Here is a 16411-nt window from a genome sequence, read left to right as displayed (position 1 = left end):
GCATTTAGTTCAATTTTCCTATTGCATAGGGCCTGTTCTTTCAGTGTCATTAAAAGAGCAGGCACTGGTGCAGTAGGAAGTGTTAAAAGTGCAATACAGGCAGTGATGTACTGTTTTTTTTACCATGTCATTCAAAAGCTATTGTAAGAGATAGTGTCACATCCTTGCCTATTCTCTGTACAACGTTTTTGATTTGTGCTGCCCATCTCATTTTGTGATCAGAGAGGCTGGCATGTTACAACAAACCAGGTCAGAACTTCTTTGCAGCTTAAAGGAAAACTTATGCCATTATTTTCTTTTGAACAAATCAATATTCCCTTTTTCTTTTATACTTATCCGTGCTCTTGGGGGAGGAGTGGTGTGGTAATTTATCGTACACCATTTAGAGTATAAAACAGCTGATAGTTCACGTGATTATCTTTTGAAACACCTGGCTTTGAAAAATGTGAAAGTTCTGATAAAAACAAGTTATTTGTTCCCAAGGCTGGAGGTCTCCGAAAAGTGCTTTACTAGTTAGTACATTGTGTCCTAGACATTTGGCTTGGCAATAGATGACGTGTTTGTTCTTAAAGGATTTTATTTGCTCAAAATGAGACAAGTTACACAAAGACATGCATTTTCTAGCTGTAGGACAAGGGAGTCGTCTACGACGTCTACCTTAATCAATTTTGTTTCACTATTTACAAGATACAAACCCCATTTCCCATAAACTAGCTAAATTTTTGTTAAAGAAGAAACCACAATCCCAGGATTTCGTTGTATAGTGTAGATGTGGAGATATAAGAAAGGGAAAATGAGACACCTTTTCACAATATTGAGGAGTGACTGCTTGTAAAAGAGGAGGGCGGGAGGGAAGGGGGGGATGATGATCTCTGAGATTAGGAACCATGATGAATATGTGAAAGCAACTATTACAATTCTACATTTCAGATCCCTGTAACTTTATCAATCTTTTTAAAGGTCAAGCAGCTAGACTTTTCAAAGAGATATTTTGTCTATGTGGTGATTTAGTCCATCTAGGTTACCCGTCACCTAATATTGAATGATGATTTTTATCTTCCATTACTTGCTGGACTGCTTGTGGTGACTTTTATCTATCTAGTAGTCATGTGCCGTAATTTTGAAGCTACTCCCACTTTGAAAAGTGAAAGAAGTGTTGAATTGTGCAGCCTGATTTCATAGTTGAAATGAAACATCTTCTCTGACATATAAAAGTTTCCTAACTGGAACATTGCTTCTCCTTATATCTTACTTTGACATGGCATGCTTTGCTATCTCTTGGTCTTCTTTACTTCACATTCTGATGTCTCTGCTTATTTTCTCGATTAATCGTATTGCAGTAGCTGACCCGGCCTATGTATTTTCCCTTTGCTCAGATATGCAAACTGTTGCACCAAGTAGTAATTATCAGACTAATGTTGATGCTCTTCTGTCTTCCTTCTCATCTAAAAAGGCCAGTGAAAGCCTCTTCTACAACACAACTGTTGGTATTGGAGCAAATAAGGTCTATGGCTTCTTTTTCTGTGGTTTTGATGAAACTGTTGCTATCTGCCAGAAGTGCATTTCCTTGGCCATCAACTCGTTGAATTCCCGTTGCCGTGGACAGAAAGAATCTGTAGTATGGTATGATCAATGTCTGGTACGATACTCTAATGAGTCTTTCTTTGGTACCATGAATGATGCTCCAATGATACCTATGTGGAACAGACAGAACGCTGTTGACATACAGAACATTACAAACAACCAATTGGGTTTTATACAAGTTCTGCTAGGAACTTTGAGAAATGTTTCATCCAAAGCAGCAACAGGTCCATCCGGGAAAAAAATTGCTACAAAAGAAGGGAAATTTGTGGCTAATTTGACAAGCATGAACTTGCTTTACACCCTTGCTGAATGCACCCCAGATATATCTACGAGAGACTGCAACACTTGTCTCCAGATGACTATTGGCAACATGACAGACATGTGCAACATGAAGGCAGGTTGTACTATGATGAATCCCAGTTGTAATATTAGGTACGACGTATACGCTTTTTATGGAGATGCCCTTACACCCACTTTAGGACCTCCGTCTGTTCCCTTTTCCGTAGGTAAGAATGTAAGATAACTTTAATAAGGTTCATTTTATTTTATTTAGTTTGAGTTGTTGCCAGATTGGCTATGAGTGAGGTTTGTGTAGTTCTAGTGACGTTTGTGCCATCATCCATTAGTCTTGGGAGAAAAAAAATTATTTTATTTTTTAAAATTATATCATACGATGGAGCTAATGCTGTAATGCACAAGACTCATCCCTTGTTGTCTTGTAGCCAAGTTCAGTCTGCCAGTAAAAGTGAATAATGCCGTGTAATTTATGTCAAACAGATACCTCCAGAAAAGGGTCAAGGCGCAAAAAGGCATTACTTATTGTAGGCGTCAGCATTTCAGTTATTTTGGCAATGGTGATTCTAATCTGAGCTTGGATTTTGAAGCACAAAAAAAATTCCAAGAAACCAATTATAGGTAAGAAGTAAGAACTGAACAGAACCTTCTCATTCCCTGTTTTTCACTCAACCCTTTGTTTATGTCACTGGCTCTTTGTCATCAGCCAATCTGGAAATGATACCGTAATTAATCCCCGTGACATTTTTTTTGCTAGTATACCTGCACTTTGTATGGGCTGTTCAGTGTGTTGTATATTAGAATGGATTTTTTTTTCCCATCTTTAATAGTTGGTGGTGAGGTGTATGTTAGAGTCGAACATGGAACAACAATTCTATGTGAATTTTAACATAACTAAGTGTGGAATATTCTGGCCATCTGGGCTGTTTCTTGTTGCAGAAGCAGATGAGATTGAAACTGTGGACTCCTTGAAGTTCGACCTGAGCACAATACGGAAGGCAACAAATAACTTCTCAGCAGACAAAAAGCTAGGAGAGGGTGGGTTTGGTGAAGTTTACAAGGTACCGTTATGGAAGTGACTAATAACCAAGGCTAATTATATTGCCTTATGATTTATGGCAGATCCTAATCAGATACTTCTATATTACATATTTTGCAGGGAAAGCTTGAGGATGGGAGTATTATAGCTGTGAAGCGGCTGTCTAGCCAATCTGAACAAGGCATTGGTGAGTTTAAGACTGAAGTAGTTTTAGTTGCAAAACTTCAGCACCGGAATTTGGTCAAGCTATTGGGCTTTTGCCTGTCAGGAAAGGAAAAGATACTTGTCTATGAGTTTTTGCCTAATATGAGTCTTGACCGTTTTCTATCAGGTAGGGAACTGCGTCAGTTTGATGTATAAATGTTTGTTTTTGCTTAATTTTAATGCACAGGTTGGCTAACATAAATATTACATCCAGATCCAACAAAGCGGGAATCCTTAAACTGGAAAACAAGATTTAAAATCATTGAAGGAATTGCGAGAGGTCTTCTTTACCTTCATGAAGATTCCCGACTCAAAATTGTGCATCGAGACCTCAAACTTAGTAATATTCTGTTAGATGAAGCTATGAATCCTAAGATAGCAGATTTTGGCATCGCAAAGCTTTTTGGGGTAGATCAAACTCAAGACAACACTGACCGAATTGTTGGAACATTGTGAGTACTTTGTTACAATAAACAAAATCTAAGTTAATGTTCTTTATTCTAAGACTCTTGATTACTTAAAGCTTACATATCCATCAAAATGTTGCAGTGGGTACATGGCTCCAGAATATCTGCTTACAGGCCAATTCTCAGTTAAATCAGATGTATACGCCTTTGGGATCATAGTCTTGGAGCTTGTGAGTGGTCTAAGGAACAGGTTTTCACATCAACAGAAAATTGAAGAGTCACTCCTATACAGGGTACATTTTGAGCATTGAACTGTTACAATTATTAGAAAGTCATAATGAATACATTTTGCTGATTTTACCATCCTATGTTGCAGGCTTGGAGGCTATGGAATGAAGGGATCCCATTAAAGTTGACAGATCCAACTTTTTGCAGTGATTTTCCTGTTGATGAAATGGCTAAGTGCATGCATATTGGATTGTTATGTGTCCAAGATGATGCAGCTAAGAGACCGCGAATGCCAACAATTGTTGGTGCTCTTAATGGAGAATCAATCACTCTGCCTTTACCAACCCCGCCTCATTTCTTGAGTGATTCTGTTGATAATGGAATCAAAGAGGATGACTTGACCCAATGTAATCATGCATTAAGAGTGACGGAGATTTTCACTGAATTGTCACCTCGATAATGTTTATTGCAGGCAAGGATTCCCGTACAAAACTGTTATTCATGGTCATATAACCTTATGCAGGAGTTAGTTGTCTCAGAACATAAAGAATATGCTATGACTACAAATCATGTACCCTGTTATCGATCTGAATGATGTAATGACATAGACTGAGGTTTTTGTTTTAAGAATTCTACTTCAAAGGTTTCGCACAAAAGGATCAGAGAGAAACCTGTTCATGTGGTAATCGATTTGGTTTCATTGCTTGAGCCTCACAGATCATAATAAGAAGTCGATTTGTTTGAGTTGCAGGCAGATTTGAGAGTACGAGGTTGCAAAAGAATGGATAAGTCCTAGCAGTCGAGAGGAAGGGGTAAAATTTGTTTGTTTTTCTTTAATGCTTAGTCTTTTTAAAGGTACATTCAATTGTGGATATCCTTTAGGGAATCAAAAGATAGTATCAAAAAATGGTGACAGCTGATTATTTCTTGTTCATATCTATTTATTATTATTTTTTGGAGAAAGAGGGGCATCTAAAATTATTATGATTACTTCTCAAATCAACCTGAATATTTCAGTTTTTTTTGGCTCACACACTTAATAACTTCATTTTTATTTTTTATTGTAACTCTCAATTTCTTTCTTGAATGTAAATTATGTAATAGATTGATCCTGTTTTACACTAAATTGCATAACCTTTGTTATATCATTGACATTTTCTTGCTAAAAGGATCGCATTTAGTTCAATTTGCCTGTTATAGGGCCTGGTTTTTCAGTGTCATTAACAGAGTAAGCACTGGTGCGGAAGGAGTAAGAGTTACCATAGGCATTCAGAATCACTTGCAAGAGAACTAGTGTGACCTCCTTGCCTATTTTACGGAGGTTTTTGTTTTGTGCTGCCCATCTCATGTTGTGCTCAGAGAAGCTTCCAGCTTGTTGCGAATCTTATGATTAACCAGGTGAGAAACTTCTTTTTAGCTTAAAGGAAAACTTATGTCATTTTTTACTTTTGAACAAGTCAATTTCCCCCCTTTTTTCCCACTTCTTCATGTTCTTGGGCAGGAGTTGTGTGGTAATTTATTGTACGCTTTCTAGAGTTTAGAACACCTGATAGTTCATGTTATCATCTTTTGAAACACCTGGGTTGGTTAAATGTGTCAGTTCTGTGAAAAACAAGTTATTTATTCCCATGATTGGAGGTACAAAGAAAAGCTTGGCAACAGATGATGTGTTTTCTCTTACAAGAATTAAATAACATGAAGAAATGTATCTCATAGCTGTAGGATAAGGAGTCGCCCACCCCAATCAATTTTTTTCAACGAGTGCGCGGGCTTGTTACGGTACAAACCCTGCCCTTTTGCTATAAACTAGCTGAATTTTGTGAAGGAGGAAACCACAATCCTAGGATTTCATCAAATAGTGTAGATGTAGTCATGTTCTCATGTAGACATAAAATGAGGGAGACATGACCCACAATGAAATAGGAACATGATGAATAAGTAAAAAGCATTTTTTCAAGTAAAATTTTATATTTCAGTTCCCTGTAACTTGATCTTTTTGAGGCCAATTTGCTAGACTTTTCAAAGAAGTATTTTTTTTTCTCTTTGGTGATTTTGGTCCATATAGGCAACCTCTCACCTAATATTTTAAGATGACTTTTCTCTGATAGGCTAGTTGACTAGTTGCAATATCTTGTAATCATGCGGCTATACTGGAAGAAGTGTTGCATTGTGCAGTATGATTTCATATTGTTGAAATTAATCACCTTCTCTAGCGTATAAGGTTTCCTAACTGGAATATTGCTTCTCTCTACATGTTACTTAGACATGGCACGCTTTTCTATCTCTTGGTCTTCTTTACTTACCGTTCTGATCTCGCTGCTTATTTGCTCGATTAATGGTATTGCAGTAGCTGACCTGGCCTACGTGTTTTCCCTTTGCCCAGACATGCAAACTGTAAGTAGAAAATATCAGACTAATGTTGATACTCTTCTGTCTTCACTCTCATCAAACACTACCAACGAAAGCCGCTTCTACAACACAACTGTTGGGATTGGAGCGAACCAGGTCTATGGTGTCTTTTTCTGCCGTATTGATCAAACTGTTGCTATCTGCCAGGAGTGCATTTCCTTGGCCATCAACTCGTTGAATTCCCGTTGCCGTGGACAGAAAGAATCTGTAGTATGGTATGATCAATGTCTGGTACGATACTCTAATGATTCTTTCTTTGGTACCATGAATGATGCTCCCATGATACCTATGTGGAACAGACAGAACGCTGTTGACATACAGAACATTACAAACAACCAAATGGCTTTTACACAAGTTCTGTTAGAAACTTTGAGAAATGTTTCATCCCAAGCCGCAACAGGTCCATCCGGAAAAAAATTTGCTACAAAAGAAGGGAAATTTGTGGCTAATTTGACAAGCATGAACTTGCTTTACACGCTTGCTGAATGCACCCCAGATATATCTGTGAGGGACTGCAACACTTGTCTCCAGATGACCATTGGCAATATGACAGAGATGTGCAACATGAAGGCAGGTTGTACTATGATGAATCCAAGTTGTAATATGAGGTACGACGTATATGCTTTTTATGGAGATGCCCTCACTCCTGCTTTAGGACCTCCGCCTGTCCCCCTTTTGGGAGGTAAGAACTTTAACAAGGATGTATTTATCAAGGGTTTTTTTTGTTTGTTTTTTTGTTTGAGTGGTTCCCAGATTGGCTATTAATGAGGTTGTGTGTAGTTCTAGTTTGGTATGTGGCATAAATCCACTTTAGGCGGTTAGGCACTTAGGCCTGGGAGAAAGTATCTTAATTTTTTTCTTTCAAAGATTGTACCATGATCCTAGCAGGTTCAGCCCATGGCTGTCTGGTGGTCAAGTTCAGTCTGCCAATAAAAGTGAGTAATACAGTGTAATTTATGTCAAACAGATAAATCTGTGTCAAGGCGGAAAAAAGCTTTACTTATTATAGGTGTCAGCATTTCAGCTATTTTGGCAATGGTGATTCTAGTCGGAGCTTGGACTTTGACGCGCAAGAGAAAGTCCAAGAAACCAATTGAAGGTAAGAACACAGCAGACCTTCTGATTCCTTTTCTTCGCTCAAACTCTTTGTATAACTCACTGGCTTTTTGTTATCACTCTGCCTTATCAGCCAATTTGGAGATGGTATCATTAATCGATCCTGCAATTTGTATGGGCTCCTTAATATGTTGTAGATTAGAAATTTAGAATATACAACATATTTTGATAATGTTTTATGGTCATTTGTTAAACGTAGTGGCAACAAAGTTGCCCATAGTCTTGCTCACTTCCAACCTTGGGATTATGGGCAACGAACATGGAGTAACGATGTGCCGAACTCTATCTTGCAAGCAGCTACAGCTGATTTGATAATATAAGCTACCTTAATTGGTTTACTTCAAAAAAAAAAGAAATTTAGAATAGATTCTTACCAATCTAATTTAGTTGGTGGTGAGGTGAATATCAGAGTTGAACGTGAAACTGCATTTGTAAGTTAATTTTAACAAAACTAAAAAAGTGGTTTATTCTGGGCAATTTCTTGTTGCAGAAGTAGATGAGATTGGAACTGTGGAGTCCTTGAAGTTCGACTTGACTACAATACAGAAGGCCACCGATAACTTCTCAGCAGATAAAAAACTTGGAGAGGGTGGATTTGGTGAAGTTTACAAGGTACAGTTGTGGAAGTGACTCCTAACCGAGGCTAAGTTACTTTCTGATTTATGGCAGATCCTAATCAGATATATTACACATTTTGCAGGGAAAGCTCGAGGATGGGCGTTTTATAGCTATAAAGAGGTTGTCAAGCCACTCTAAACAAGGCATCGCTGAGTTTAAGACTGAAGTAGTTTTAGTTGCAAAACTTCAGCACCGGAATTTGGTGAAGCTGTTGGGCTTTTGCTTATCAGGAAAGGAAAAGATACTTGTCTATGAGTTTTTGCCTAATATGAGTCTTGACCGTTTTCTATCAGGTTGGTAATTCCATCACTTTGATGCATAAATGTTTGTTTGTGCTTAAGTTTAATGCCATAGGTTGGCTGACATACATGTTACATCCAGATCCAACAAAGCGGGAATCTTTAAACTGGAAAACAAGATTTACAATCATTGAAGGAATTGCAAGAGGGCTTCTTTACCTTCATGAAGATTCCCGACTCAAGATTGTGCATAGAGACCTCAAACCTAGTAATATACTGTTAGATGAAGCTATGAATCCTAAGATAACAGATTTTGGCATCGCAAAGCTTTTTGGGGTAGATCAAACTCAAGACAACACTGAAAGAATTGTTGGAACATTGTGAGTGCTTTGTTACAATAAACAAAATCTAAGTTAATGTTCTTTATTCTAAGACTCTTGATTACTTAAAGCTTACACATCCATCAAAATGTTGCAGTGGGTACATGGCTCCAGAATATTTACTTACAGGCCAATTCTCAGTTAAATCAGATGTATACGCCTTTGGAATCATTGTCTTGGAGCTTGTGAGTGGTCTAAGGAACAGGTTTTCGCGTCAACAGAAAGTTGAAGAGTCACTCCTATACAGGGTACACTTTGAGCATTGAACTGTTACAATTATTAGAAAGTCTTAGGCTCTATTTGGTAGGGCATAAAACGTTTTCATGGAAAAAGATTTTCTTCTTTTCAGCCATTTTAAGTTGTTTGGTTTGACAAGGGATGAAAAACAATTTTCCATAACCCCCTCGGAGGTGGAAAAACCTTTTCCATTTGAATGGGAGGAAAACCACTTTTCCATCTTTACTTCTCACCTCCCTCTCCCTTTTTCCCCTCACTCTTTCACCATCTTCTCCCATTTTCTTTTAAGGAACCAAACAAATGAAAACTAGTTTGAAATTGTGTTTTTCCTTGGAAATTGTTTTCCATGGAATATCATTTTACAATGAAGACGTTTTACACCAAACCCAAACGGAGCCTTAATGGACACATATTTTTGCTGATTTTACCATTATATGTTTCAGGCTTGGAGGCTATGGAATGAAGGGATCCCATTAAAGTTGACTGACCCAACTTTTGGCAGTGATTTTCCTGCTGAAGAAATGGCTAAGTGCATTCATATTAGTTTGTTATGTGTACAAGAAGATGCAGCTAAGAGACCGCGAATGGCATCAATTGTTGGCGCACTTAATGGGGAATCAATCACTCTGCCTTCACCAACCCCGCTTCATTTCTTGAGTGATTTCATAGGTAACGGAATCAAAGAGTACGAATTAGCCCAATGTGATCATGCATTAGGGGTAACGGAGATTTTTACCGAATTGTCTCCTCGGTAATCTTGGTTGTAGTTTGTAGGCAAGGATTCCTATATGAAACAGGGATTTATTGTCATCTAACCTTGTAGATAGTTGTATCAGAAGCTCAGAACATAAAATGAGCAAAAACAAATACTATGACTACAAATATTGTACATATTTATAGGGAATGCTAAAATAGATTACGGAGTATATTGTTTGGTAATATTAACAGTAACACTTGGAGTAATATTTGGTACTACGAGTACCAAACTATATTTCATAAATTTAGGGTAATTGCTTGTATTTTGCAAAAGTTTCAAGCTACTCGCTTAATTGTTGGAGTGATTTTAATAAATTAGCTATCTAGGGAAAAGCAAAGTAACTTTCATATTTGTAGTGATTTTAAAACTAATTTCTATGATATTGTCCACATAGGATTGGGAAACAAGGTGGAGGTACTCGGGAATAAGATGGAGGTGTTTTATCGCTAGATATACTAGGGGATGGAATAAGATAGATACAATTACTTTATACAATCATAAATGTTTTATGAGAAAGTTTATTTCTTTAAGGCACTCAGGTAAATCAGAATACAAGAAACCTTGACAATGTCTAGATTTCTCATGCTTTTCTGACTAACTTTTTTTTGTACATTCCTTGCCTTCTTCACACATAAACAAGTTCTGTATCGGGCTCTCTGGAGGTCGCAGTTCCTTTTTGCATAAAGTGGATAGCAGATAGCTATGTGGGTTTGACAAAATATTCCTCTAAACAAATGGTAAATGTGGTTGATCACTTGACAAGAAGTTCCTTAAACAAATGGTAAATATGGGTTTTGGGCATTGAAGCTTTTAGCTATGGTGGATGATGATATTGATGCAGAATTGATAATATTGTAAATCATATATGACACTGAAATTCTGAAGTTTCAGTACATTTGAATTGAAAAAAATGCAAAAAAGATTTTTTAAAAAGTGATATGACACTGAAGTTTCAGTACATTTGAATTGGAAAAAATGCAATTTTTTTTCAGAAAAAAGTGATAAAAATTACTTAAAAGGTGGCACAAGCTCGTAATCCTTCCACTGACAAGAGCGGGAGGTTTTCGTTGCTCTGTGAAACCAGCCTCACGCGGTGCCCAACCCACATGGACCAACTCTCAACTTGGATAGGGCAAGCCTGCATATTGCCAACCACAGGACCCGACCCGGAGAGCCGAAATCCTGTTCCATCACGTTAATGCTCCCACTTGGGTAACAAGCTCACGTTACTAAGCTCAGCGATAATTACAGTGCTTGTGCGGATTTATGAAGAAATAAACAGATTTCTTTCAATGTGGGAGACTTTTAGTTTTTTTATTTCCTTGGGATTTATAGGATATCTTAACTTCTTCATGTCCTCAACTTTATCACACCATAATTATCTCTGAACATTTGCTTGTGATAGTTCATCGTTTCTGTCTAGATTATTGCTGTGATATGGTGAGAGATTAAAGTCGATACGAGTTTCATCCAGACCTGAGGAACAGTCATCCAGACCTGAGGAAAGAGAGATTAAAGTCGATACGAGTTAACGAGTATGTTCTTTATAGTATTACACACCAGGTCTCTACTCTCTAGGAGAGAGAATGAGTTGCTAATTTCTAATGGGTTATCTTGTAGATTTGAGGATGGACTTAATTGTTACTCAGATTGAGGTGAGATCATGGCAAAGAAAAGGCTTAAAAGGAAAGTGAATTAGAAGTTTGGTGATAGTGATTTTAGTAGAACAAAGCTAGGAGAGTGCAATATGTGAAAACAGGTGGGTGAAGATTGATAATTTGATTCATGGTTTCATACAAAGGGAATTGGTGTACAAGGTAGTCATTTCCAATCACTCGAAATTTTGATTACAGAAAAGGCGAGGCTTTTACGTAATTAAACATGTTGTCTACAATACACACGTTTTATATAAAAGAACTATTCGAAAATGAGTTCTAAACATGTGTAATCAGTACCTTATCCTTACCTTATTGCAATTCATTTGGTTATTCTATTATCGTAAATTTATCTTTCGAATCAAACTTTAATCTTTATTAATTATATTAGCGGCTCTACTATTAAAACGGCTAACTGTGATAGAGGTTCTATTGTTTGAAAGAACAAAAAGAAAATGGAACTAGAGTAGTGCTTGATAACACTATTGCTAAAACATTGACCTTGAAGTATAACACTATCTGATTATGAATATGATTATGATTACAATTGGGTTGACTAAGTCATTGTGTAATAGCGTAACAAAATAGAAAAAACATTTTTTTTCTGATTATTTATAGAAGTGCAGGCCAATCATGGATACAGACAATACAGTTTATTCCACTAATCAAATTTGGTGCATTTTTTATTTTTTAATTAATTTGACATTCATCACCCTTTTTTCTAACTTTATATCATATACTTGGTCCAAATCATACATTACATTACATTAGTATATTTTCTTTTTCCTAAAACATGTCTTTCTGTTGTTCCCTTTCACAACCTAATCTGTTCCTGTTTTCACTTCTGCTAATTGTAATTGTAATTGTAATTACCATTCATAATCCAAATGCTGCAGCAGATGATTCAGAAGATTCCCATGGTTATGTGTATGCTCTTTGTCCTTCCATGGAAACAGTTTCTCCCACCAGTAATTACCAAATCAACCTCAACACCACCCTTTCGTTCCTCTCATCAAATTCAACAGGAAAAACCCGGTTCTACAACACGACTGTTGGGAGCGGTGACAGTAAGATATACGGCCTCTTCTTCTGCCGTCTTGACGTTACTGATTCCGTCTGTCAGAACTGTGTTTCTCTGGCTATAAGAGCCTTGACTACTCGTTGTCCTGGGAAAAAAGAATCCATTGTTTGGTACTTTGATCAGTGTGTGACGCGGTATTCAGACACGCCTTTCCTTGGTACTATGCATGACACTCCTATGATACCGATGTGGAACAGGGAGAATTCCTTAGATGTTTGGAATGTTACATCAAATATGACAGGGTTTATGCATGTTCTGATGAATACTATGAATTCTGCTGCTGATAATGCTACAGGTGGATCGTCAGACAGTAAGTTTGCGACAGAAGAAGCTACGTTTCCTGATAACTTAACGAGTTTGAATACAATATACACACTTGCTGAGTGTACTGCTGATATATCATTAGTTGAATGCAGAAGTTGTCTTCGTTCTACTATAGGGAATATAACAGAGTTGTGTAATGTAAAGGCAGGTTGTACTCTTATGTGTCCGAACTGTAATATAAGGTATGATACATATCCTTTCTATGGTGATGCAGTTGCAGATTCTTCCAGGCGTTCTCCAGTCCCGGTTTTTCCCGGTAATTAATTAAGAAACTTGATTATGGTTGTGTTTTGTTAAGTCAACATCTTGTTTTTCAAGATTGGAGTTTTTTTAAAAAAAAGTCAACTTTTCATGATTTCATTAAGACAATAATGTTTGAGTTTTAATCATTCTCTTATCAGCTTCTTGTTTGTATTAGGCTGTTTCAAAAGCAAAAAAGATAACTTTGAACCTGCTGCATTAGTTGACTAATGACATAAAAGAATTTTATCTGTTGATAGAACTAAATGCATATCAGCATATGCACCTTTTCTTGCCCTTTTTCACAGTGGAATTCAGTGATTTAGCAAGTTTAATCTAGAAGATTTACAACTATACAACCAAAGAATATGTGTTAGGAAAGATATTTAGATTTATCATGCTTAAACCATACTACACTAGCAAAGAACTTGGTCACTTAGACACTTAATGAGAAAATGGCTCCGTTAACTATGCTGTTTTACTATATTTTAACCACGGAGTATATAAAATGATTTTCATACAGAGGAACTAGTCACATTGTAGATGGTTCTACTGTTGACTATGAGCTGTGTTTCGTTGTTTCCATATCTTCAATTACTCATTTAGTTGTTTAGATGTGTCATAGTTGGTGTTGATCAATTAATGATCATTACCGTATTATTTAAGTAAGAATTGAAGAAAAGGCGCAGTCTGAAGGAACTTCTTGAATTAGATAATTACAGTTAATGACCCTGTAAGTTTTCTGAAACAGGAACTAATTCAAAATTTATCAGGAGGAAACAAACGATACTCATTGGCGCCATCACTGGTGCAGCTTTGGCAGTGACACTTGTTTTCGCTGTTATGATTTTCTTATGCAAGAGAAAGTCCAAGGAAACATATAAAGCTGATGGTTAGAATATTTGATAAAACTCGATTAAAGAATACACTTGCACTTCTGTAGTTATAAATTTACATAAAGTTTTGTTCTTGCAGACTCGAGTGACATTGAGACCATGGAATCCTTGAAATATCGCTTCAGAAGAATAAGATCCGCGACTAATAATTTCTCAGAAAATAAAAAGCTTGGAGAAGGTGGATTTGGTGAAGTTTTCAAAGTAATTATTACTATATGTTTGTCTAGCTTGTAAGTTCATTAGCAAATGATTTGTGGTTTATTAGTGTTTATAAATTGCTTGGTCATTTTTGGCAGGGGAAACTTGAATGTGGACAAGAAATAGCTGTGAAGCGGCTATCAATGAACTCGAGACAAGGCACTGCAGAGTTTAAGACAGAAGTTCTCTTAGTTGCAAGACTGCAACACAGAAACTTAGTCAAGCTTTTAGGATTTTGTGTCTCAAAGAAGGAGAAGCTACTTGTTTATGAGTATTTACCAAATTTAAGTCTTGACCAGTTTCTCCATGGTATGAACTCTGCAGATCAGAAATTATCTCTTTTCAGCTGATATATTCTGTCAGAAAACTTCAATTCAGCTGATACACTATGTCAGAAAACTTCTGATATATTCTGTCAGAAAACTTCATTTCAGCTGATACATTATGTCAGAAAACTTCTTTTTCGCGCTGCTAACCAAAGTTTATTCCCAGATCCTACTAAGTGTGCAACATTGGATTGGGAGACAAGATTCAAGATAATATGTGGAATTGCAAGAGGACTATTGTATCTTCATGAAGATTCTCGGCTTAAGATCATACACCGGGATCTTAAATTAAGTAATGTGTTGTTAGACAAGGATATGAATCCGAAAATCTCAGATTTTGGGATGGCAAGGCTTTTTGGTGCTGATGAAACTCAGGGAAACACTAACAAAATTGCTGGAACTTTGTGAGTATTTTTATTTAGTTTCTGTTTTTCTTTTGTTTTTTTACTAAAATTACGCGTTACTTGGTTGAAAAGGTCATGTTGTTCATATTGTGATACAGCGGATATATGGCTCCGGAATATGTAATAACAGGCCATTACTCCGTCAAGTCAGATGTGTACAGTTTCGGGATAATAGTGTTGGAGATCATAAGTGGTCAGAGGAACAAATTCACCAGAGTAGATAGTGAGGATGGAGAATCGCTAGTACACCGTGTACGTTCTAAAACTTATTCTTGTATTTCTTCGATGTACTACACATTTTCTCTATCCGGGGTACAATTTATAAGTAAAATAACTTTTGATAATATCTAATAAGTTCAAATAAGATAAGTTCTGAAAAAATAATTCTTCTGTTCCATAAATATTACACTATGGTTGACTTTTACTTTTCTAACACATAACTTTGACTCTTCATATCTCAAATTAAGTGTAAGTAAAAATTATAAAAATTTGATATTTAGAAAATATATCGATACGAATCTAACATTAACCCCTCATGACTACAATTTTCTACGTATGAATCACAAAAGATGGTCAAAGTCGTAGTGTGAATAGTGTAAAAAACCAAATGGTGCGATATTTACGGAACAAAGGAAATAAGTGAAAATCAGGTGAATAAAATGCAACCTAAACTAGTATATATGTGACCATTGTAGGCATGGAGGCTTTGGAATGAGGAGATTGCAATGGAATTGGTAGATAAAGCCATTGAAAATGCTTTCTTATGCGAGGAGGCGGCAAAGTGCATCCACATTGGTCTGTTGTGCATCCAAGAAGATGCGGCGAGGAGGCCAAGGATGGCATCCGTGGTTGCCGCCCTTAGTGGTGATGCAATAGTTCTTCCTACACCTACACCACCTCATTTTTTCATGCCTGGTGCATTCGGATTAGAGGAATCTGGTGTAGATCAATCTGGTTTAATGTTTTCTGGTACAAGAGACATTACTGTGGTGGATCCTCGGTAACTTTTAGTGAATGTTTAGGATCCAAGTAACAAATTTTGCACATATATTATAGACTCACGGGCTCACATTTTACCTATGGGGTTTTCACTAGTATTTGAGCTCGGACAATGCCACGTGTGAGAACATGAACAACAACTAACTATTATGTTCCTTGTGAAAAGTTTTTCTTTATTTACTGTATATATCAGTTAAAGAGAACATGTAATTAATACTTCCTCTATTCTTATTTATACTCCCTCCGTCCCGGAATACTTGACCGGTTTTCCTTATCGAGTCGTCCCTTAATACTTGACCTGTTTCTAAAAATGGAAATATTCTAACAATATTATATTATTTCTCACTCCACCCCTATTAATCCACCTACCCCCTACTCCATACAAAAAATAATTAAAAATTCAACCCCTACTCTCCCCCAACCCCACCTCTTAACCCACCTCCCACTAACTACATTAAAATAATACCCCACTATCAACTACTACCTATTAAATTAAATAAGTCAATTCAAGTCCCTTAAACTCTGTGCCGGTCAAACCGGGTCGAGTATTCCGGGACGGAGGGAGTATGACACAATAATTTAGTCACGTTTGCCAATACACGATTTCAAACATTAATATCTTCAATTATGGATAAGAAAAAATAATAAAAAGTTGATATTTAAAAAATATTTATTGAGACGAATCAAACAAGACCTCACACGACTATGTTTTTTCTTAAGTATAAATCACAAATTGAAATTAAAGGAGCTTGTGTGAATAGTGTCAAAACCCCAAT

General features: G+C 36.7%; 2 protein-coding genes across 2 annotated transcripts; both read left to right on the top strand.

Moving 5' to 3' along the window:
• Nucleotides 1-1258: 1258 nt before the first annotated feature.
• Nucleotides 1259-4755, top strand: LOC110776710 (cysteine-rich receptor-like protein kinase 44). Its single transcript, XM_056831969.1, has 7 exons — nt 1259-2098; nt 2469-2499; nt 2818-2939; nt 3038-3248; nt 3336-3573; nt 3671-3821; nt 3905-4755. The coding sequence occupies exons 1-7, from the start codon at nt 1259-1261 to the stop codon at nt 4214-4216; spliced, it is 1905 nt and encodes a 634-aa protein (XP_056687947.1). The 3' UTR covers nt 4217-4755.
• Nucleotides 4756-5164: 409 nt separating this feature from the next.
• LOC110776715 (uncharacterized) lies at nt 5165-15851 on the top strand. The gene is made up of 14 exons (XM_056831968.1): nt 5165-6847; nt 7133-7264; nt 7772-7893; nt 7982-8192; nt 8281-8518; nt 8616-8766; nt 9199-9506; nt 11957-12828; nt 13564-13704; nt 13788-13909; nt 14005-14215; nt 14399-14636; nt 14735-14888; nt 15332-15851. The coding sequence occupies exons 1-14, from the start codon at nt 6022-6024 to the stop codon at nt 15638-15640; spliced, it is 4035 nt and encodes a 1344-aa protein (XP_056687946.1). The 5' UTR covers nt 5165-6021; the 3' UTR covers nt 15641-15851.
• The last annotated feature ends 560 nt before the right edge of the window (nt 15852-16411 follow it).

The sequence above is a fragment of the Spinacia oleracea genome, chromosome 6 (genome assembly GCF_020520425.1).
Source record: "Spinacia oleracea cultivar Varoflay chromosome 6, BTI_SOV_V1, whole genome shotgun sequence".
NCBI lineage: Eukaryota > Viridiplantae > Streptophyta > Magnoliopsida > Caryophyllales > Amaranthaceae > Spinacia > Spinacia oleracea.
Note: the sequence above shows the minus strand (reverse complement) of the source record. Positions and strands in the feature narration are given on the sequence as shown.

Coding starts and splice junctions, on each gene's coding strand:
- LOC110776715 (XM_056831968.1), top strand. CDS start 6,022: ATGGCACGCTTTTCTATCTCTTGGTCTTCTTTACTTACCGTTCTGATC. Junction 12,829..13,563: donor TCCAGTCCCGGTTTTTCCCG/GTAATTAATTAA, acceptor TTTCTGAAACAG/GAACTAATTCAAAATTTATC. Junction 14,889..15,331: donor GAGAATCGCTAGTACACCGT/GTACGTTCTAAA, acceptor TGACCATTGTAG/GCATGGAGGCTTTGGAATGA.
- LOC110776710 (XM_056831969.1), top strand. CDS start 1,259: ATGGCATGCTTTGCTATCTCTTGGTCTTCTTTACTTCACATTCTGATG. Junction 3,574..3,670: donor GACCGAATTGTTGGAACATT/GTGAGTACTTTG, acceptor AAAATGTTGCAG/TGGGTACATGGCTCCAGAAT. Junction 3,822..3,904: donor AAGAGTCACTCCTATACAGG/GTACATTTTGAG, acceptor CCTATGTTGCAG/GCTTGGAGGCTATGGAATGA.